The sequence below is a fragment of the Cricetulus griseus genome, chromosome 2 (assembly GCF_003668045.3).
Source record: "Cricetulus griseus strain 17A/GY chromosome 2, alternate assembly CriGri-PICRH-1.0, whole genome shotgun sequence".
In the NCBI taxonomy this organism is placed as follows: domain Eukaryota; kingdom Metazoa; phylum Chordata; class Mammalia; order Rodentia; family Cricetidae; genus Cricetulus; species Cricetulus griseus.
This window is the reverse complement of record NC_048595.1, coordinates 282424366-282442649: the sequence shown is the minus strand read 5'-3', so window position 1 is coordinate 282442649 and position 18284 is coordinate 282424366. Positions and strand designations below refer to the sequence as shown.

The following is an 18284-nucleotide window of genomic DNA, read 5'->3' as shown; positions in this document are numbered from 1 at the left end:
ACTTAGTGAAATATCATAAAGAGGTCTAGCCACATTTTAAATGATTGCATCTACATTTCAACCACACAGATCATATTTATAAATGTAACCCAGTCACTCATCTATATATTCTTAAGTAATTGGATTCCATTCCATCTCATTCATTCTCTACCTCCTAGTACATGATTTGAAACTGCTGAGTGCATCAGATAAGGTTAATTTTCATTTGGATAAAATTTAAAATCCATTTACTCCTTCTCAAAGCAAATAGAGAAAATAAGTGCCTTTTACAGGGAGAGACTGTAATTTAATAATTAAATTGTGTTTCCTGTTTCCTTATTTCTTAGCAAGTGAAAAATAAAGTTATTTTATTTTATCTAAGGGAAGGTGGGCATGTGGACAAAACAGTAGTTCCTACTTCTCTGTTTTCCTTTCATCCAGCAATACGTATCTTCTGCTTTGACTGGTGCAGGATGAACATGGAAGAAGGAACAAGTTCTACAGAGTGGATCACAGGCTTTTGAAATAGATCTTTCTTGTCTATGATATTTTTCCCTCAAAATAAAATTGAGGCAAGTGAGTATCAGTTTAGTCCGCCTGTTTGGTGCTGCAATAGCATAGGATATGGTCCAGAAACCGGTCTGCCTGCTTTTCAGAACATGCTCTCCTCTGAGTGAGTGGGTGTCAGAGAATAGGCCTTTCATTTTAAAAGGGTATGAAGGTGTCAACAGTAGTTTTCTACAAAGAAAGGGGAACTCGGGGAGGATTAGGGCTAGAGACCATCACCCGAAGTCTTGTCAGGACAATGTAGGCAATAATTCTGAGGGCTAGTTAATGCCCTTTGAATATGTGCCCATTAAAGGCTGTCTATAATTTTTGTGGAAAATTATTGCCACTCATAAATGGGGCTTTCTAATGGATTGTTGATGAGCTTAACCACTATACATGGGCACAAACTACCACTTTAATGGAAATAGTCAATGCCATGACCAGAAGAGAACCACTTAGTAGGGAAATTGGAAATTTAATTTCAATCAGATGAACAAAAAAGTGAAGAAGAATGCTCCAAGTGGTAGCATAAAAAACACCAGCGATTAAAACCATTTGGAGCCTTTGATTACCCCTCGGAGGCATTTGTTGCCATGGTTTTGAAAGGCCTCTGAAAACCTTAGATATGTCCACAAAAGCTGCCAAGACACAGGACTCTATACTGATTTCATTTGTCAGAGGCATTTTTCTTAATTATCTCCAAGATAAAGATTACTTGGCTGAAAGGAAGAAAGAAAGAAAAATGGAAAGGAAGGATCAATGTCATCTCACAGGTAGACTGTCTTCCTCCATCTTTCTCTAGAGCCATATATGAGGGACAGGTATATCGCGTGTCTAATGGCACCATCACAGGAAAGAGCCACAAACATTTAAAATCAGCAATGTGGCCAGGTGTGATGGCACATGTTTGTGAGCCTAGCCCTTGAGAAGTGGGGGCAGGAGGATCAGGAATTTGAGCTATCTCCTGGGCTGTATAAAATGCTATCTACAACATAATGTTAATACAACCAGTTACAATAATTCTTTTTTGTTTGTTTGTTTTTGAGACAGGGTTTCTCTGTGTAGTTTTGGAGCCTATCCTGGTACTCGCTCTGGAGACCAGGCTGGCCTCGAACTCACAGAGGTCCGCCTGCCTCTGCCTCCCGAGTGCTGGGACTAAAGGCGTGTGCCACCAACACCCAGCCACAATAATTCTTATATACAATAAGGTTTTCAGGTCTTATGTCTGTTTTTGGTGAGACTCAAGAGCCAAATATCTCATAAATTTATCAGTGCCTGAGGATAATACCTATCTTTGAGGAAGGCTCAACTGTGTAGGTATTCACGTAAAAGTTACATAACAGTTACTCTGTGCACAGATTTACACTCTCTGCCTTTGGCCTAAATAGTCTTCTGTCTCCACTTCTCAGTAGGCATGTTGCCACAAGATGAACAGTTCACACAGAAGTCTGACAAGTCAAAGGATTACACAAGCTCTGGATCAATGAACTCCTACAATATAACCTACATCTCCAATATAACCATCACCAAAAAGTACTGGGCCTTTCTTCAAAGTCATTAAAATGATCATATCGGTTCCTGCACTTTGCTATTTATACAGTTTAATGTGTTGGCATCAGCATATTTTTTAACTGTAAAATCCTCAAGAGCATGGCTCGGTCCTGTTGTCCAGCAGGTTCTTGTGAACATACTTTTGGTAATGAAGATATTTTTGTGGGGGTAAGTAAGGAGGTGCTCTTACCATGGCTCGTACAAAGCAGACTGCCCGTAAATCCACCTGTGGTAAATAAAGCTTTTGTGGCTACAAAAGCTGCTCGCAAGAGTGCGCCCTCTACTGGAGGGGCGAAAAAAACTCATCGTTACAGGCCTGGTACTGTGGCACTCCGTGAAATCAGAAGATATCAGAAATCCAGTGAACTTCTGATTTGCAAGCTCCCCTTCTAGCGTCTGCTTCGAGAAATTGCTCAGGACTTCAAAAAGATCTGCAGCTATTGGTGCTTTGCAGGAGGCAAGTGAGGCCTATCTGGTTGCCCTTTTTGAAGATACCAACCTGTGTGCTACCCACGCCAAATGTGTAACAATTATGCCAAAAGACATCCAGCTATCATGCCACATACGCGGAGAATGTGCTTAAGAGTCCACTATGAGGGGAAACATTTCATTCTCAAAAGTTTTTTTCCTCTTCCTGTTATCAGTAGTTCTGAATGTTAGATATTTTTTCCATGGGGTCAAAAGCTACCTAAGTATATGATTTTGGGAGTTTCAGCTACAATTTGGGTGTCTCCCAAAGGCACACACATAAAAGGTTTGGTTTCAAGCCCTTGAGAGGTAGTGGGACACTCAAGAAATAAAGGTTAGTAGGAAATCTTCCGGTCACTGAGGGTATGTCTTTGAGGGGGATATGGGACATAAGCTTGTTCTTTTTCTCTGTTCCAGCCGTGAACTGAATGCGCCTCTTCCACCATGTGCACTCCCACCGGGGTATGCTGCCATTCTCCAGCCCCAAAAGCAATGGGTCCAGCTGACCCCGTACTGAAATCTCTGAAACTGAATCCAGAAGGAACCCTTCCTCTCTTGAAGTTCATGATCTTGGTGTTTTCTGAGTGATGGGATAGCCAGTTGACAGTTACATTTCCATCATTAAAAACTGTGTTATCTTCACAATGAAGCCACTCTTGTCATCAAGTTCCTTTAAAATTAATTGAGGAAATTACTCCACTCCCTCCCCTAGACCAGGGCCGAGTGTCAATTCTATTCTGTGGTTGATGAATAATCCTCTCTGTATGTCAAGCTATCATCTATCCCCAACTCAGCATGACTAGAATTGAACTTCCTTTACCTCTCAGTTAATTAGTCTGACTCTTAATGCACCCTGTTCATTCATTTCCCTTTGAACACTACTTATTCTTTTCACTATTACAAAATTCAAGTTTACTCACTTTTATATAATATTGTTTTAATATACATTCCTTCCTTTCTACTCCCTTCTGTCCAGTTTTATAAACACCACATACCTTTGAATGCCTAAGTGAGATGAATGCCAGTCCATTCATCTTGATGCTACCACTCTCCTCTCTTCTCACCTTCTCTCATTTCTTCCGCATGCTTCTGACAGTTTAAACTTTATCAGAGACTACTGTGTCATGTCACCACCTTAATGGTAAAACTGATGGCTCTGTGTTACCCAAAGCAGCACAAGTGGATCTTACCTTTTCATTTGTGTTGCCCTCCGTTCATTGAGTGACTCCTGCAATACACAATCTTGATTTGTTCCCAACCTCTGAGGAGCTCACAGTAGAGTGGGAAGAACACATGTATGCAAATGTATGCAGTCCATTGAAACAGTGTCTTATGGGACAGTGTCAAGGGACAAAGAACTTCCACACCAGCATGTGAGATTTTTATCATGACTGCTGTGCTTAACAAATTTTTTTTTTTTTTTTTTTTTGGTTTTTCGAGACAGGGTTTCTCTGTGTAGCTTTGGAGCCTGTCCTGGCACTCGCTCTGGAGACCAGGCTGGCCTCGAACTCACAGAGATTCACCTGACTCTGCCTCCTGAGTGCTGGGACTAAAGGCGTGGGCCACCAACGTCAGGCTGTGCTTAACAAATTTAAGAATTTTGGCAGGTTAGGTCTGGATAGGAATTCTAATCAGTAAACAGATCAACAATTCAGCTTGTGTCATGTGAGTCACATGCAAGTACAAATAGAAACTCCAGAATGCCTAAAAATGAAAACTAGAACAAGACCTACATAGGTAAGTCCTCAAACTGCTAAGGATTGTTCTGTGGGCTGTGAAACTCATGAAGGGATTTTGCACAAATTGACAATATTAGTGATTTTTCTTTGAGAGTATTAATAGGCAGTGTGCAGAATGGTTCATGGGAAAGAAAAGCAGACCAAAAAAATGGTGAAGAGGAAGAGAAGGATGATAGGGGATGTCCTTCCATATATATGTTTCTCTTATTGGTTGATGAATAAAACACTGTGGCCAATGACGCAGGAAGATGGGCAGGACTAGGATGAGGAGAATTCTGGGAAAGGTAGGCAGAAAGGGCCCACCAGAAGAGTCTCCATGTGAGCTGCCAAAAGAGTTAAAAGTTCTGGACCCTTCTCCAGTAAGATAAGACTAAGAGGAAATACTTAAATTAATTGGAGCGGGTTAATAATTAAGACAGAGCTAGCCAATAAGAAGCTCTAGTCATCAAACAACAATATTCTAACTAATATGGGACTGAAGCAGTTGTGGGATCAGGCTGGCGGGACAGAAACTTTCAACAGAAAGAGACTGACATGCTGTGATTATCTTGGGTGAAAGAACCAAGTCTGAGTAATGGGAACTGGGTGGGTCCGTGTTTAAATAATAGACTCAACAGAACTTCCCAAGAGTTCTGCTGGGAAACATTAGAGATGAAGGGTGCAAAGCACAACACGGCTGGAAGTCCAAACTTTGAAGTCTGAGACAACAATGAAGGAATGGACATGCCTTATAGCGGGGAGCTGCTGGTGGCATGAAGAATCACCCAGAAGTGAATGGACAGAATGAGGTAGGAGTCAAATTTAGGAGATACTTACCTAATCAAGAAATGCTAATCTTTAAATATAGAATGAATTTATGTCTGACATAACAAAGCACCGCAAACAAGTACCTTTAAATTACATAAATGCATTGTCTCATGGAGCTACAAGATGAAATTCTGAATAAAGTTTTCAGTAGAAACCAGTTTACTCTGCATGGTTCTGCATACCTTTGGAATTGGCCAATTATCTTTTGTGTTCTTAGATATATCTCTCCAATTTCTCTTCCCACTGTTATACTTGGCTGTCTCCAAATCCCCCTCTTCTTACAAGGGTATCAGGCATATTAAGTTAAAAGCCCCTACACTCCAGAATGACTTCATTTTATAAATTATGCTTGACACAACCTTATTGTCTAGCTGTGTCACATTTGGTGAATGAGAGGTGGTGGCATCAGCATCTCTCTCGTGGGGACATAATTCAATCCATATCACATGTAAATTAAAATCCTGGAAACTTGGGATAAGAAGGAAGGAAGGAAAGAGCGAGGCTGAGACCAGAGATACACAGAGCCCACTTACAGAGCTAAAAATGGGAAACAGGCCAAAGACAATAAGCTAAGTCCTAAGTTCTTTCAAGCTTGTTTACTCAGTCTCTTGGTTTATGCTATTTCACACATCTAGAATTCTGTTCCAGATATTTTTAAAGGTCTGTTTATTTTTATTTTATGTGAATGAATGTTTTGCCTGCATGTATGTATATTCACCACATTCGTTCATGGTGCCTGCACAGGCCAGCAAAGGACTTAATATTCCCTAGACCAAGAGTGACAGATAGTTGTGAGCCACTATGTGGGTGCTGGGAACTGAACCTGGGTCCTCTGCAAGAACATGAAGTTCTCTTAAGGACTGAACCACTTCTCCAGCCCCTGTTCCAAAATTTTTATAGCTTATAAGAAAGCTTTGATTTCTTTCTAAACCCATCAAATGGACCACTTACATTAACACCTTCCTTGCCAAGCTAACCCAAGTGGAACAGCCAGTCTACAACCCAGCACATGGGAGGCAGAGATAGGAAATTCACAGAAAAATCTGTCTAGCCAGACAAAAAGAAACAGAGAGGTCCAGGTTTGACAAGACCCTCCCTCAAAAAACAATGTGAGGCATGATCAAGGAAGAACCCTGATGTCTACCTGGAACCTACACACATGCAAACACACACACACACACACACACACACACACACACACACACACACACACACACACACATTCATGTACACCACATAAACATACATATGCAAAGAAGGAAGCTGGTCAAGAAAATACTGGGTAATCCAAACAAAGAGAGTAAGAAAACTACATTCACTCAGGTCCTGAAGAAGGAATAGTTTGTCATATTGAGGAAAGAGAAAAAAGACCAAAGAAGCTGAATGACAACAAGGAGATGCTATAGCCAGAATTAAAATATGTAGGGGTATTTAAATCATATGAAGGATTTTTAAAGTTTGTGTGTGTGTGTGTGTGTGTGTGTGTGTGTGTGTGTGTGTGTGTGTGTGTCATGAATGCAGATAACCAAAGAGGCCAGAAGAGGGTGTTAGATCCCCTGAAGCTGGAGTTACAGGTATTTGTGGGCTGCCTGATGTGTGTTCTGGGAGCCAAACTGGGTCTTCTGGAAGAACAGTAAGCACTGAGCCATCTCTTCAGCCCTGATAAAAAACTTTTTCATCTAAGGACATTGGGAGTGTTTTTGCTTTGTTTTGTTTTGTTTGTTTGTTTGTTTTGATTTTTCAAGACAGGGTTTCTCTGTATTGGTTTGAAGGTAGTTCCTAGAACTCGTTCTGTAGACCAGGCTGGCCTCAAACTCACAGAGATCCACCTGTCTCTGCCTCTCGAGTGTTGGGGTTAAAGGCGTGCACCACCAATGCTCAGCCAGGACATTGGGTGTTTTAAACTCAAAATCATATGATTTAACTAACAATCAAAAAGATTTCTCCTGCTGTTACCTGGAGCCAGAGTGCAGAGGGCCGTAAGTGGAATGTGGAGGACAAAGATTTAATATTTCCTCTGTGTTGACAGGGTTTCAGACACATCCAAAAAAGATGTCAGAAATAAAATAATCCCGTGGAGAAAGTGCCTCTCCACCCCCAACCCTAACATGGATTAACACAAACCACCCACAGAGAGAAAACTAATGTGAACATGGCCCTTCTTGAGTGGACAGAAGTGAGCTCCCAAGATTGAAAAAAATGTATACAAGTATAAAGAGCGCCCTAAGTGAGTCTGAGGTGCTTAAATGATTAAATTTTATTTCATGTGCATTGGTGTTTTGCCTACATGTGTGTGTGTCTATGTGAGGGTGTCGGATTCTCTAGAACTGGAGTTACAGATAGTTGTGAGCTGCCGTGTGGGTGCTGGGAATTGAACCAGGGTTGAAAACCAGCAGCCAATGCTCAACCACTGAGGCATCTCTCCAGCCCCAAACCTGCAGATCAGTAAATGTTTCCCCACCAACGCTGTCCCAGGAGCTATCCAGGGTGCTGGATGGTTTCACAAGGAAGCTTCTTAAAACCCAGGTATCACTCTCTAAGTTGTCCTCCTTGGATTCAAGGCCCCCACTGCATTAAACCTTAACCAGACATCATCTTGAAACCATTTCCCCCTGCCCAGTGACCCCGTGAGCTTACACATGCCTTCATCATGTGTGTCTGATTCAATACTGAACTTCGCCACACAACCGTTAGAGTGTGGTGATTGCATAGTTTAATGGTATATAGATAGGCTAGGCCTCCACTGTGCCCTGTTGCCTTCCTTCTGGAAGTACAAAGGAAGAGGAATGATGGGTTTATGGGATGCTTTCTCCTTGCAATAAAACACAAGGTAAAACCTGATAGCTGAAGCTATAACCTGATTGTGTAACTCAGTTCACAGTCTCAGTGTAAAGAAACAATTCTAAACCTGCAAGGATTAATAAATTAGCAAAATGTCCAACTTCATCTCTCTGACTTAAATGGGATCCTTTATTTTCCTCTTTAAAAACAGATACATTCAATTGAGGCCATTACTCTGTTCCTTAAGTAATCAAGTCTGTGCACTAAGTAGGGGGTGAAATGTGTATGCTTTCAAGTCCAACACTTTGCCTCTTCAACCAAGACACTTAGGGAGAGAGAATAATCTGATGGCTACTCCTTCCCAGCTCTCCTCTTAAGTAACCAGGCAAACAAGCACAGCCTCAGCATCTTCAGGACTTTCCACCCACGAGTCAGACCCTTCACTGTCTTCAAATGTGTTTGAGGGTCACTGTGATTTATAAACAGCCACAGTAGTTCAGGGAAACTTTTAGTTCCAAGTTATCAAGGCTCAAAGAAGCAAACAGGACTGGAAACCCACCACACTTGCTGGTCTATTCTTTTGTATGGCTGGGAACAGGTGAAGCATATGGAAACACTATCAAGATGGAAAAGAAATCACATACTGCTCCTTGACACAGTCCCGCCTCTGGTTAAATGCACAGGCTTCAGGAACACCATTGTTTACAAGGATGGCAAACTAACCTTGTTAATTGTTATTCGCAGAACTATAGTCTATAGTCCTTCTGGACCTCAATCATTCATTCGCCCTGATGACTAAACAAACACTCATCCCTGCCTCCCTCCACTTGGCCCTCCTGCTGCTTTTCTTCAGACTTAATTTGAATCAGTAAAAACTCTTGGGGCGTCTTACTCACCGTTATGTGGGACTGAGTGAAGTTTAGATTCCTACAAAAGTCAGCATCCACCCCTACCCCAGCATTTGTCACACTGTAATTTAATTGCTGGTTTGTTTATTCATTTCTGACTCTATTTTATAAGCTCAGTGCAAGGAGGGACCAGTTCTCTCCCGGTCTTCATATCTCCAGGTCTATGCACTGTGTTTTATGTAGAACAAGTATCTAATAAATACATGACCTTAATAAATACAGTGACTTTAATCACTATTAGGTCTCATGCTATGCTTGTTTCTAGGCTTCTTTCAGAACTCTGGACTCAAGGGTTATCCTGCTTCAGAAACCCTTAATATGACCACACCACAATGCATAAGAAGCCTCTGAAACCAGGTAACACAACTTTACAGAAATCCTATCTAATCTGTTACATAAAATGGAGATAAGAAATACATACTTTGACTATCAAAAAGCAAATGAAATTCTTGCCGGGCAGTTGTGGCATACACCTTTTATCCCAGCACTCAGGAGGCAGAGGTAGGTGGACCTCTGTGAATTTGAGGCCAGCCTGGTCTACAATCTTTGTAGATACAGAGAAGTCCTGTCTCAAAAAACCAAACAAGAAAAGTAAGTGAAATTCTTATATCTGAACTTTAGATATGCTATGCTAATGAAATGTTTATTTTGTAAGCTTATATTTTCCTCACTGTGCCTTAATGTTTAAAGTCAATACTAAGTTTGGTGGTGTTTTACTTAGCATGCTTCTAATGGTATACAAATATAATGGAAATTAATATTGCTATTGTTTCTTTCAATCTCAACAACTTCAAATTTACAGGCAGCAATAGTTTCTCCGATTGTACCCACTTGTTTCCGTCATCTTTGTCTATCCATATACACCCACTCTTTGACTGTACCATGAAAGGAAAGTGTCTCTAGTTTCCCAAATGAAATCTAAATTTTTGAGATTGTTAAATGTGTTTAACACATCTTTTAACTTCCCCTCAGAACATCTAGATGAATATAGACTAAATTTTTATAAAATAAGAATAGTCAAAACTTTAGGTTTAAAATCCACCTTCTTAAAACCTTTCATAAATAGTGATACTTGGATTGCATAAATGCAAATAAAAATTAAATAATGGACCACAATACTATTTCCCACAGGCCACATCTGGTCAATTACCTATATTTATATTATTTGGGTAGAAAGCCACCCCAGTTATTTGCATATCATCAGACACAACCATGCCCACTTACTTGAATATTGTCCCACAGATCTGCTACTGCTAGCTCCTACTTTTCTCCCTATAGGACTAGAGCTGAGTTACTACACAAAGCAGTATAGCCTGCAAAGGCTAAAGTGGCTGTTATATTGACCCTTTAAACAAAAATCTTTATGTCCACTGCCCTAAATAATGATTGCTGATGAAAAAAAGCTCAGTCTCACCAAAATGGCTTCTCCAACTGCAAAGCTGAGCATATCCACTAATCATATGTTTTACACGTGTGGATGTGTGTTTGTGGAGGTCTAAAGTTGATGTCAAGTGTCTTCATCAATCAATTTCCACTTTATTTATTTTCTGATGCAACATCTTCCAATGAAACCAGATTACGGCAATTCTAATTGGTCTGTCCATTCAGATTACCCCAGATATCGCCTATCTCTGCCTCCCTCAGGCAGGGACTGCAGAAAGGCTGTACGAACCTAGCTTTTTACATAGGTTCTGGGGATCTGAACTCCAACCCTCACTTGTGTGAAAAGTGCTTTACTCACTGAGCAATTTCCCTAGAGTTCAATACCTGTTTTTAAAGCCTAAGTTTTCTTCATTGATTTTTTTTGCATGTGTAAGAATATTATTGGTGAAAACAATGACAACTTAGATTTTACTAAATAAAATAAAAAGTAAAACCACAAATTAAGATGTTTGTCAAAAGGCCTATAAGGACTATACTAACCTAAAGCCAGATTTAAATTTTCTTTCCCTGAACTAAAATGGTATCAACTAACAAATTAATAGCCTATATGTGATACATTCAAACACAGATATATATACAAGGAGTTGCTATAGAGAGTATCATTAATTTTTGTAGGAACGCAGACAAAAGAGTCCAAGTCTCGAAGCAGAATTCTAAAAGACGTTGAAAGCAATAAGTGTCAAGGAAAATGCTTTTAAAATGGACCACATTGACCTCACAGGCTGCTCTATTAAGATATGAGCAGCTTTTTAAAATGTTCTTCCAGCTGTGGAGGAAAGATAAATAGTGTGTACCATCCCCCAGCCGTTACCCCGCATCAGAGCAGTAAAGAGCAAAGTTCCTGAAACTCTCTCCTTGGGTCAGTGTCTATTAATCTAGCAGGTTCTAATTTTCTATGAGTTCCTTAAGTCCGAATGTCTGTATAAGGAAGGAATTGCAGGAGTAGTCTTTGTATTTCTATATTGAGGCTCACTAAGCTCTAAGGGTTACAGAGTAAGAAGAAAAAAAAATACCCCACAACTAAAACAAAACATGAAAGCAGTAAGCCCAAAGCACCAACACAGTTCTGTCCCTATCAAGAGGGCTTTGGCACATATATCCTAAGTAGTCAAAATGACTGACATTTTCCACTGTATTTTGTAATATACAACAGTACTAGCATATAGCTGGTGATATATCAGAAAAGCTGCACTTGGTAAACTACATACAAAAAGGGATTGAGGCAGATAGGAGAGTGAAACAGTACAGTTGGCTCTTAATGACTACATGGTACCGATGGTATGCCCCTCTTAGAAGCCATCAGACACTGAGTCCACTCATGTTAGCTAGAAGGTCATGTCATCCCTTGAGTCAAGAAAGATGCAAGACAGGAAAAGAACAATTTGAATCAGAATCGGTCTGGAGCAAAGATCAGAACGAACCATTTACCTGGACAAGGCCAAGGTAGAGAAATGATTATGTGCAGACAATACCACGCCACATGGTAGAAGCTTCACTGCCAACAGAGTAAGAATGTACACCTGCCATTCCTGAGTCAAACCGGAGACAGATCTCTGTACACTAGAGACCCAGCTACTAATTCTTCGGGTGGAGCTGCTCAGAGCTGTCTGCCTCTTGCCAGGAGGAAGCAGAAATTCTCAGCCATGACAGCTTCCCTGGCACATCCATCCCTCCTGGGAGTCTATCTCTTCTCCAGGTTTCTGCCAAGGATAACAGAGGGACTCACTAGCTATTCGTGTTTTGTACAAATAGCTTTGTACAGAGACATTGTTTTCCTTTCTTGTTCTCCTCTGCTTTTAGGGTTATAAATAGAGTAATTTGTAGACAACGCACTGTTACCTTGAATACTTCTCTTGAAGAAAGCCTTGCAGCCTTCACAGGACCAGACCCCATAATGGTAGCCAGAGGCATAGTCATTGCACACTGCACAGTAGCGAGTCTCCTTCACAGACTCCATGGCCATGCTTCCTTTCTCGCTGCTGCTGGACAGTCTCTCTCGGCCACTCTGGCGTCGATTATCAGAATTAGACCTGGAGGGGTGGGTAGGAGCAAACACAGTGAATTCATTAGCATTTGAGAAGCATGCCTTGTATTTTCCTCTAAAGAGGAAGAGACCTGGGGCTTATAGAAGACACACTTTATTCTGACATTTTGAAATAATGATTCATAATATAGGCTGAACTTTCATTGTCTCTTGCTGACTCCTGCAGCAAAGGGTGTTTGCCTGTTATATTCACCTTGAAGAAGAACTGCTTCTTTTACAAACGTGTTTAAGAAATGGATTGCATACCACAGAACAGATTATTATCCGGAAAGCAACAAAATGGAGTTAGCGGGTTTCTAGCAAACTTCATTTTCTCAGAGATTCACAATTAATTCAGAAGTAGGAGAGACCAATCTCATTCCCATTCTAGGCCAACAAAGGGTCTTTAGGAAACAGAGACAAAGCCCAAAGCAGCTGGAGGATTTGGAACTCGAATGAAATCATGACCTGTAGAGACTACACATAGAAAACGCCCAATTCAAATTCCTCTACTGCAGTTGTCTGTTACCAGCAAACCCTGGGTGACCATGTTTATGACTTGACACTACAATTTGAAGACGCAATGCTTCAATATTCAGACACATGGAATGTGAAGAGCTAAGGATCACAGATGGTTATCCCATCCTTTCAAGCCTTCGTGGAATGAGCAAATCCCACAAATGAAACTGAAAATGCACAGGAAGAAAGCTGAGCTCTGGAGGAACCAAGAAAATGGGGGAGAAAAAAGCTTTAAGAACACTTTACAAAATGAGTTTGTTTTCAATACTGTCAAATAGGACAGAGAAATCCAACAAGAGAACTGCTTATGTGAATTTAGGCTTGAGCAAAGGACTCTCAAGGGGAGGGTAAAGAGACCCTCTCCTACCAAAACCCCATGGTGGAAGAGTGGGTGGATTGATGAGGTAAGGATAAAGGAAGACTGGTGTGTGTGTGTGTGTGTGTGTGTGTGTGTGTGTGTGTGTGTGTGTGTGTACTTATGTGAAGATTGGGATAGAGAAAACAAGAGTGCAGTTATCAAATCTAAGACTCCCAAAATGGTCTTCATAATTAAATAGATTGGCAAATGCCCCATGCAGGCTGAAGGGAGCAGTCCTTGGCAGAGAATGAATACACAAGAGTAGGTTTGCATTTCTCATCTAATCCTGAAAATGGCTGACATTATGTTGACCTAGACATTCAAGACATGTCCAGACAAATAAAGACAATGTAAGAGAATTGGATGTACATAGCCAAAAACCTAGCATAGTGCCTGGTATGGAGTGTGCACTCAATAATATAGGGATTTTATTCATTAGTTGAGATATATGTTACCTTCATGTGTCTATGTGTGCTCCATGTGTATACAGGTAACCTTGCAAGTCAGAGGCATTGGATTCTCTGGAGGTGGAGCTAAAAATAAATTTTAGCTTCCTGATACAGATGCTAAGAACCAAACAGGTTCTCTGGAAAAAAATAGCAAGTGCTCTTAGCCACTGGGCCATCTCTCCAGCTCCTCACATAACGTATTTTGATCATACTCACCCACTGCCTGCCATATACTCTTGGATGTGTGGCCATCTTCTTGAGTGTGGGCAATTGTCTTAATTACTTTTCTATTACTGTGAAGAGACAGCATGACCTTATAAAAGAAAACATTTATTGGGGCTCATGGTTCCAGAGGGTTAGAGTTCGTGATCACCATGATCACGAATGGCAGTAGGCATGCAGGTAGGCATGGTGCTGGAGCGTAGCTGAGAGCTTACATCTGATTCACAAGTGTGAGGCAGAGAGAGGGAGAGAGAGAAAGAGAGAGAGAGAGAGAGAGAGAGAGAGAGAGAGAGAGAGAGAGAGAGAGGAGAGAGAGAGAGCACTAACTAGAATGGTGTGGGCTTTTGAAACCTCAGGTCCGTGGTGCACTCAGCAATAGGGATTTAATGTCAACTTCCGGATGATAACCAAGAGCAATGGCAGGAGCTGGAACTTCTTGAGGGTCTATGAGACCTCACAGCCAACATCTTCAATAGAAGAAACTGATTCCTGGCACTGGACTTTGTAATAACATGTTTAAATCAATGAAGGGAATGTTCAGAGGTGTTTATGAAAGAGAGGGTGTCAGGCATTGGAAGGAATAGGTGAGAAAGTTCCTATGAGACTTTCAAAAGTCACCTAACATGGAGAAAGAGCTCCCATGACCTTTTGGTTAAGGAAAACTCCTGTTTCCTACTTCCTGTCCCCACCACGTCCCTAGCAGCAAAGCCACATGGACTCTTGTTGGTCCTCCCCTCATAACCCTAGCCTTCTTTTCATCTCAGATTTCATAAGCCTCCCCTGCCCTTCTTCCTCATTAATATTGTATACAATATTTTAATGGTTCATAAACTACAGAGGCCATAAAACTCACAAAATATCGGCTCCTTGGTTTGAGTACAGCTGAGTTGGGCAACTTTTTCCACTCTAAATAACTTAGCTCTGAGGTTGGAAGCCTCAAATAGGATTTCTTTACTTTTTAATGATCCTTAGAGAGCACTGGCTTGGAGCTTCCAACTCTCGTTCATATTCTGTTGCCCATCTTCTCCATTTCATCATCATGTCGCTGAACTCCCCTATCAATCTACAGTCTTTTTACTGTTTGTTTACTAATGTCTTCTGCATGATTCAAGCCAGTAGGAAGCAGCTGTGAACTTTTAAGTAGATAAGCCCAGTGCCTTGGGGCATGGGAGTGGATAGTGAACAATTATGAACTGGACAAACATTGTCTTTTCAAAAATATATCCATCTTTATTGTTAACTGAGTGTGTTTGTGTATGCATACATATGCATGCACATGAGTAAAGGTATGCATGTCTCTGGAGGCCAGGGACATCAGATCCCCCTGGAGCTGGAGCTACAGGCTTCTGTCAGCTGCCCAGTATAAGTACTTGGAACCAGACTCCAGTCCTTTGCAAGAGCAGTATATGATTTTAACTGATAAACCATCTCTCCGGACCCAAATTTAGTGCCTCATACCTTGTTAATTGTTGCACCTCTAGTTCAGTGCCTGTCGCACAGTAGGCATTCAATACAAGTTTGTTGACTAAACAAACGAATGTAACTATACATGGGAAAGAGATCTAGTGGATCAAATATCCTCCCAACCATCTATATTTAGTAAAAAAGCAACAGGTGTTTGGGATATACAGGTTTGTTTACAAGTAGCTGGAAAAGAAACCTAGAGTCTAGGAACATACGGGAAATTGAGGGAATAGTTAGCATGTCACAAAGTCACCAAATAGAGAGAGAGGGAATAATTTATTCCATAATTAACTACAGTAACATACACAAAAAGATACACAGAAAATTTAACTGCATCATACTGCTGTTAGTAACCCCAATTAAAAAAATAAAACTCATTGGTTCACCAAATTGGATGCTGGCATAACCATTGCTTTGGTCTGTGGGTGACTCTCTTCCTGGGGTGATAAGACTTGTTCACATGCTGCCTCCCCACAGAAGACCTGTCACTCAACAGTTCATCACCAGGAAGGAAACAAAGGAAGATGGCTGCAAGAAAGGCCCAGATTCAGGAAGTAGCATGAGGGGCAGGAGATGGAGAGACTGGAATTTGTACTTCGGAAAAGAAATCAACTGCCAAGGCCTGGTGGAGTTCCAGTTCAAACAGTAACTATGGAGTCAGTTGTGAACATTACAGATGCCATCTATCACTGCCTTGGGCATCCTGACGGCAATTACCAACAGAGTTGCCAGAAAATGGGAATGGGGAAAAGATGAAGTTTATGGAGACTACTCCCAAGGCCTAGTCCAGCAATGCCCACCTTACCACAGACATAGACTCCCAACCTCCTACAGGTAGACACAACAGGTCTGGGGCAGTGTTTCAAACCCTCCTGGGGAGTTGAAGTGATAGAGGCTTAACCCCACAGTAACCCAACATACACAAAGCTACAGACAATTCTGCAGGACCATCTTAATGGCCAATTGAAGCCTAGAGGGGGGCACCAAGGAAGAAGGTAGAACTCTTCCTTGTAAAACTCAGGGTGAGACTCAAGAGCAACAGCACTCTCCTCAACAAGGTACCACTCATTCACCCATAAAACCAGAGGGTGGATTGACAAAAACAGGGAGTTCAACAGCTGAGAATCCATCCAACCTGAGGCTGCATGGCACGGGGAAGAGCATAGACCCACCCACCATCTCCACCAACATCCATTCACTATCATCCAGCAGCAAGGAATACAGACGAAATTCCAATCCAAGCAACAGGCAAGAGACAGAAGACCACAGCTGAGGACCTTAAGGGGCTGATTTTAGCCTGTTAACCAGGTAGCACAGCTGCCCACATCATCTCTGCAGCACAAAGCCTGCATTGTCTTCATCTAGAGACAAGCCTTTGGGGTGATAGCACCCACATTTGTGTTTTTAAAACCTAGTCTTTTTCGTGTTCTAAATTATTCCTATCTTGCTCAAGTTGAAATGTCTAAGAACTTCATTTTTAATATGTGATAAAAATTTACAATTTGGCTTCTTTCTTTTTTCAAAATAAAGTCAACAAAGCACAAGCCCTTGTTAGTAAAAGGTCTTAAATTTTTAGGGAATAGAAAGCAAAACAGATAGGTGGGAGTGGGGGGCTTGGGAATGGGTTCTGCTTCCAAAACCCACACAATTAAAAAAAAAAACTGCCCTGCATTTTTTTGGCTGAAGTAAAATACACATAACAAAATTTACTGTATTAAGCATTTCAAGTGTTAAGTGATGTTAAGTATATTCATGTTGATGTACAATCAATCTTTAGAATTTTTCATCTTGTAAAACTAAACTGCATATATTAAACAGTCATTCCTGACTTAACCCGTCCCTCAGTTACTCTCAGCCATCCTTCTACCCTCTGATTCAGTGGATCCCATAGTTCTAGCAGCTGCAGCTAATGAGATCATATAGTATCTGAGTGTTTGGGGTCTGGCATATGTATATAAGATAATGTCTTTCAGTTTCCATCCATGTGGTTGTATGTGCGGGAAAAAAAAATCCCTTTCCGGCTTTTCTTTTATTATTAATTTATTTAAAAATGTTCCAATCCAAGTTCCCCCCTCCCTTCTCTCCTCCTGCTCCCCCCCACTCTCCTCCCCCACTTCTGGTCTGCTTCTCAGAGAGGGTAAAGCCTCCCCTAGAAAGTCTACTAAGTCAGTCTCATCATCTCGCTGAGAAAGGACCAAGGCACCTCTCCACCCCCACACCCCTGTGTCTAGGCTGAGCAAGGTGTCTCTTCATATAGAATGGGCTCCACTAAGTCAGTTTGTGCAATTAGAGTTGGATCTTGGACCCACTGTCAGTGGCCTCATATATTGTCTCAGTCACACCATTGTCACCCTTATTAAGAGAGTCTAGTTTGGTCTTATGCAGGTTCTCCATCCTTTTTTTCTTTTATTGGTTGTTGCTGTTGTTTGTTTTTAAGATAGGATCTTACTCTGTACCCCAGAATGACTCTGAACTCACTATGTAGCCCAAACTGACATCAAACTCATGATCCTACATCCTCAACCTATGGATTACAGGTATGTGCCACTGTGTGGGCTAGAATTTCTTTCCCTTTTCAGACTGAATATTATTCCATTGTATATATTTACCATACTTGAACCCTTTTTTCACTGATGTGATATATGTGTGCAATTAGATAACCATATACATAGTACATTTACACATTGATATCATACACATATGCATATACATATGGGTCATCTCTACCTTTGAGTTATTGTAAACAAAGTTGTGTGAACATGATTAAACAAATATTACATCAAGACCCACACTTTAATTCTTTCAGATAGTCATAAGTAGAATTGCTAGAACATAAGACAATTCTAATTACTAGATATAGATAGCTATAGAGATATAGAGATAGAGATAGAGATAGAGATATAATGAGTGTGCTTGGTAGTATATTGTTGTGGGTGCAGGTGTAAGTGCCCATGTAGCAAATACATGAGGGAGTCGAAGGTCACCTCAGGTGCTGTTCTTTAGGAACTAGCTACCTTACCTTTT

The 18284-nt window shown here is 41.0% G+C and overlaps 1 protein-coding gene and 1 pseudogene across 4 annotated transcripts in view; one reads left to right on the top strand and one right to left on the bottom strand.

Annotated features, from left to right (window-relative positions):
• Esr1 (estrogen receptor 1) overlaps positions 1–18284 on the bottom strand; it is a 365575-nt gene that overhangs the window by 214436 nt on the left and 132855 nt on the right. For all 4 annotated transcript variants that reach the window (XM_035440409.1, XM_027401019.2, XM_027401017.2 and 1 more), the window contains one exon: positions 12065–12255. In XM_035440409.1, coding sequence (XP_035296300.1) covers positions 12065–12255 — 191 coding nt within the window. The remainder of the gene's footprint in view (positions 1–12064; positions 12256–18284) is intronic.
• On the top strand, positions 2251–2779 carry LOC118238369 (annotated as a pseudogene).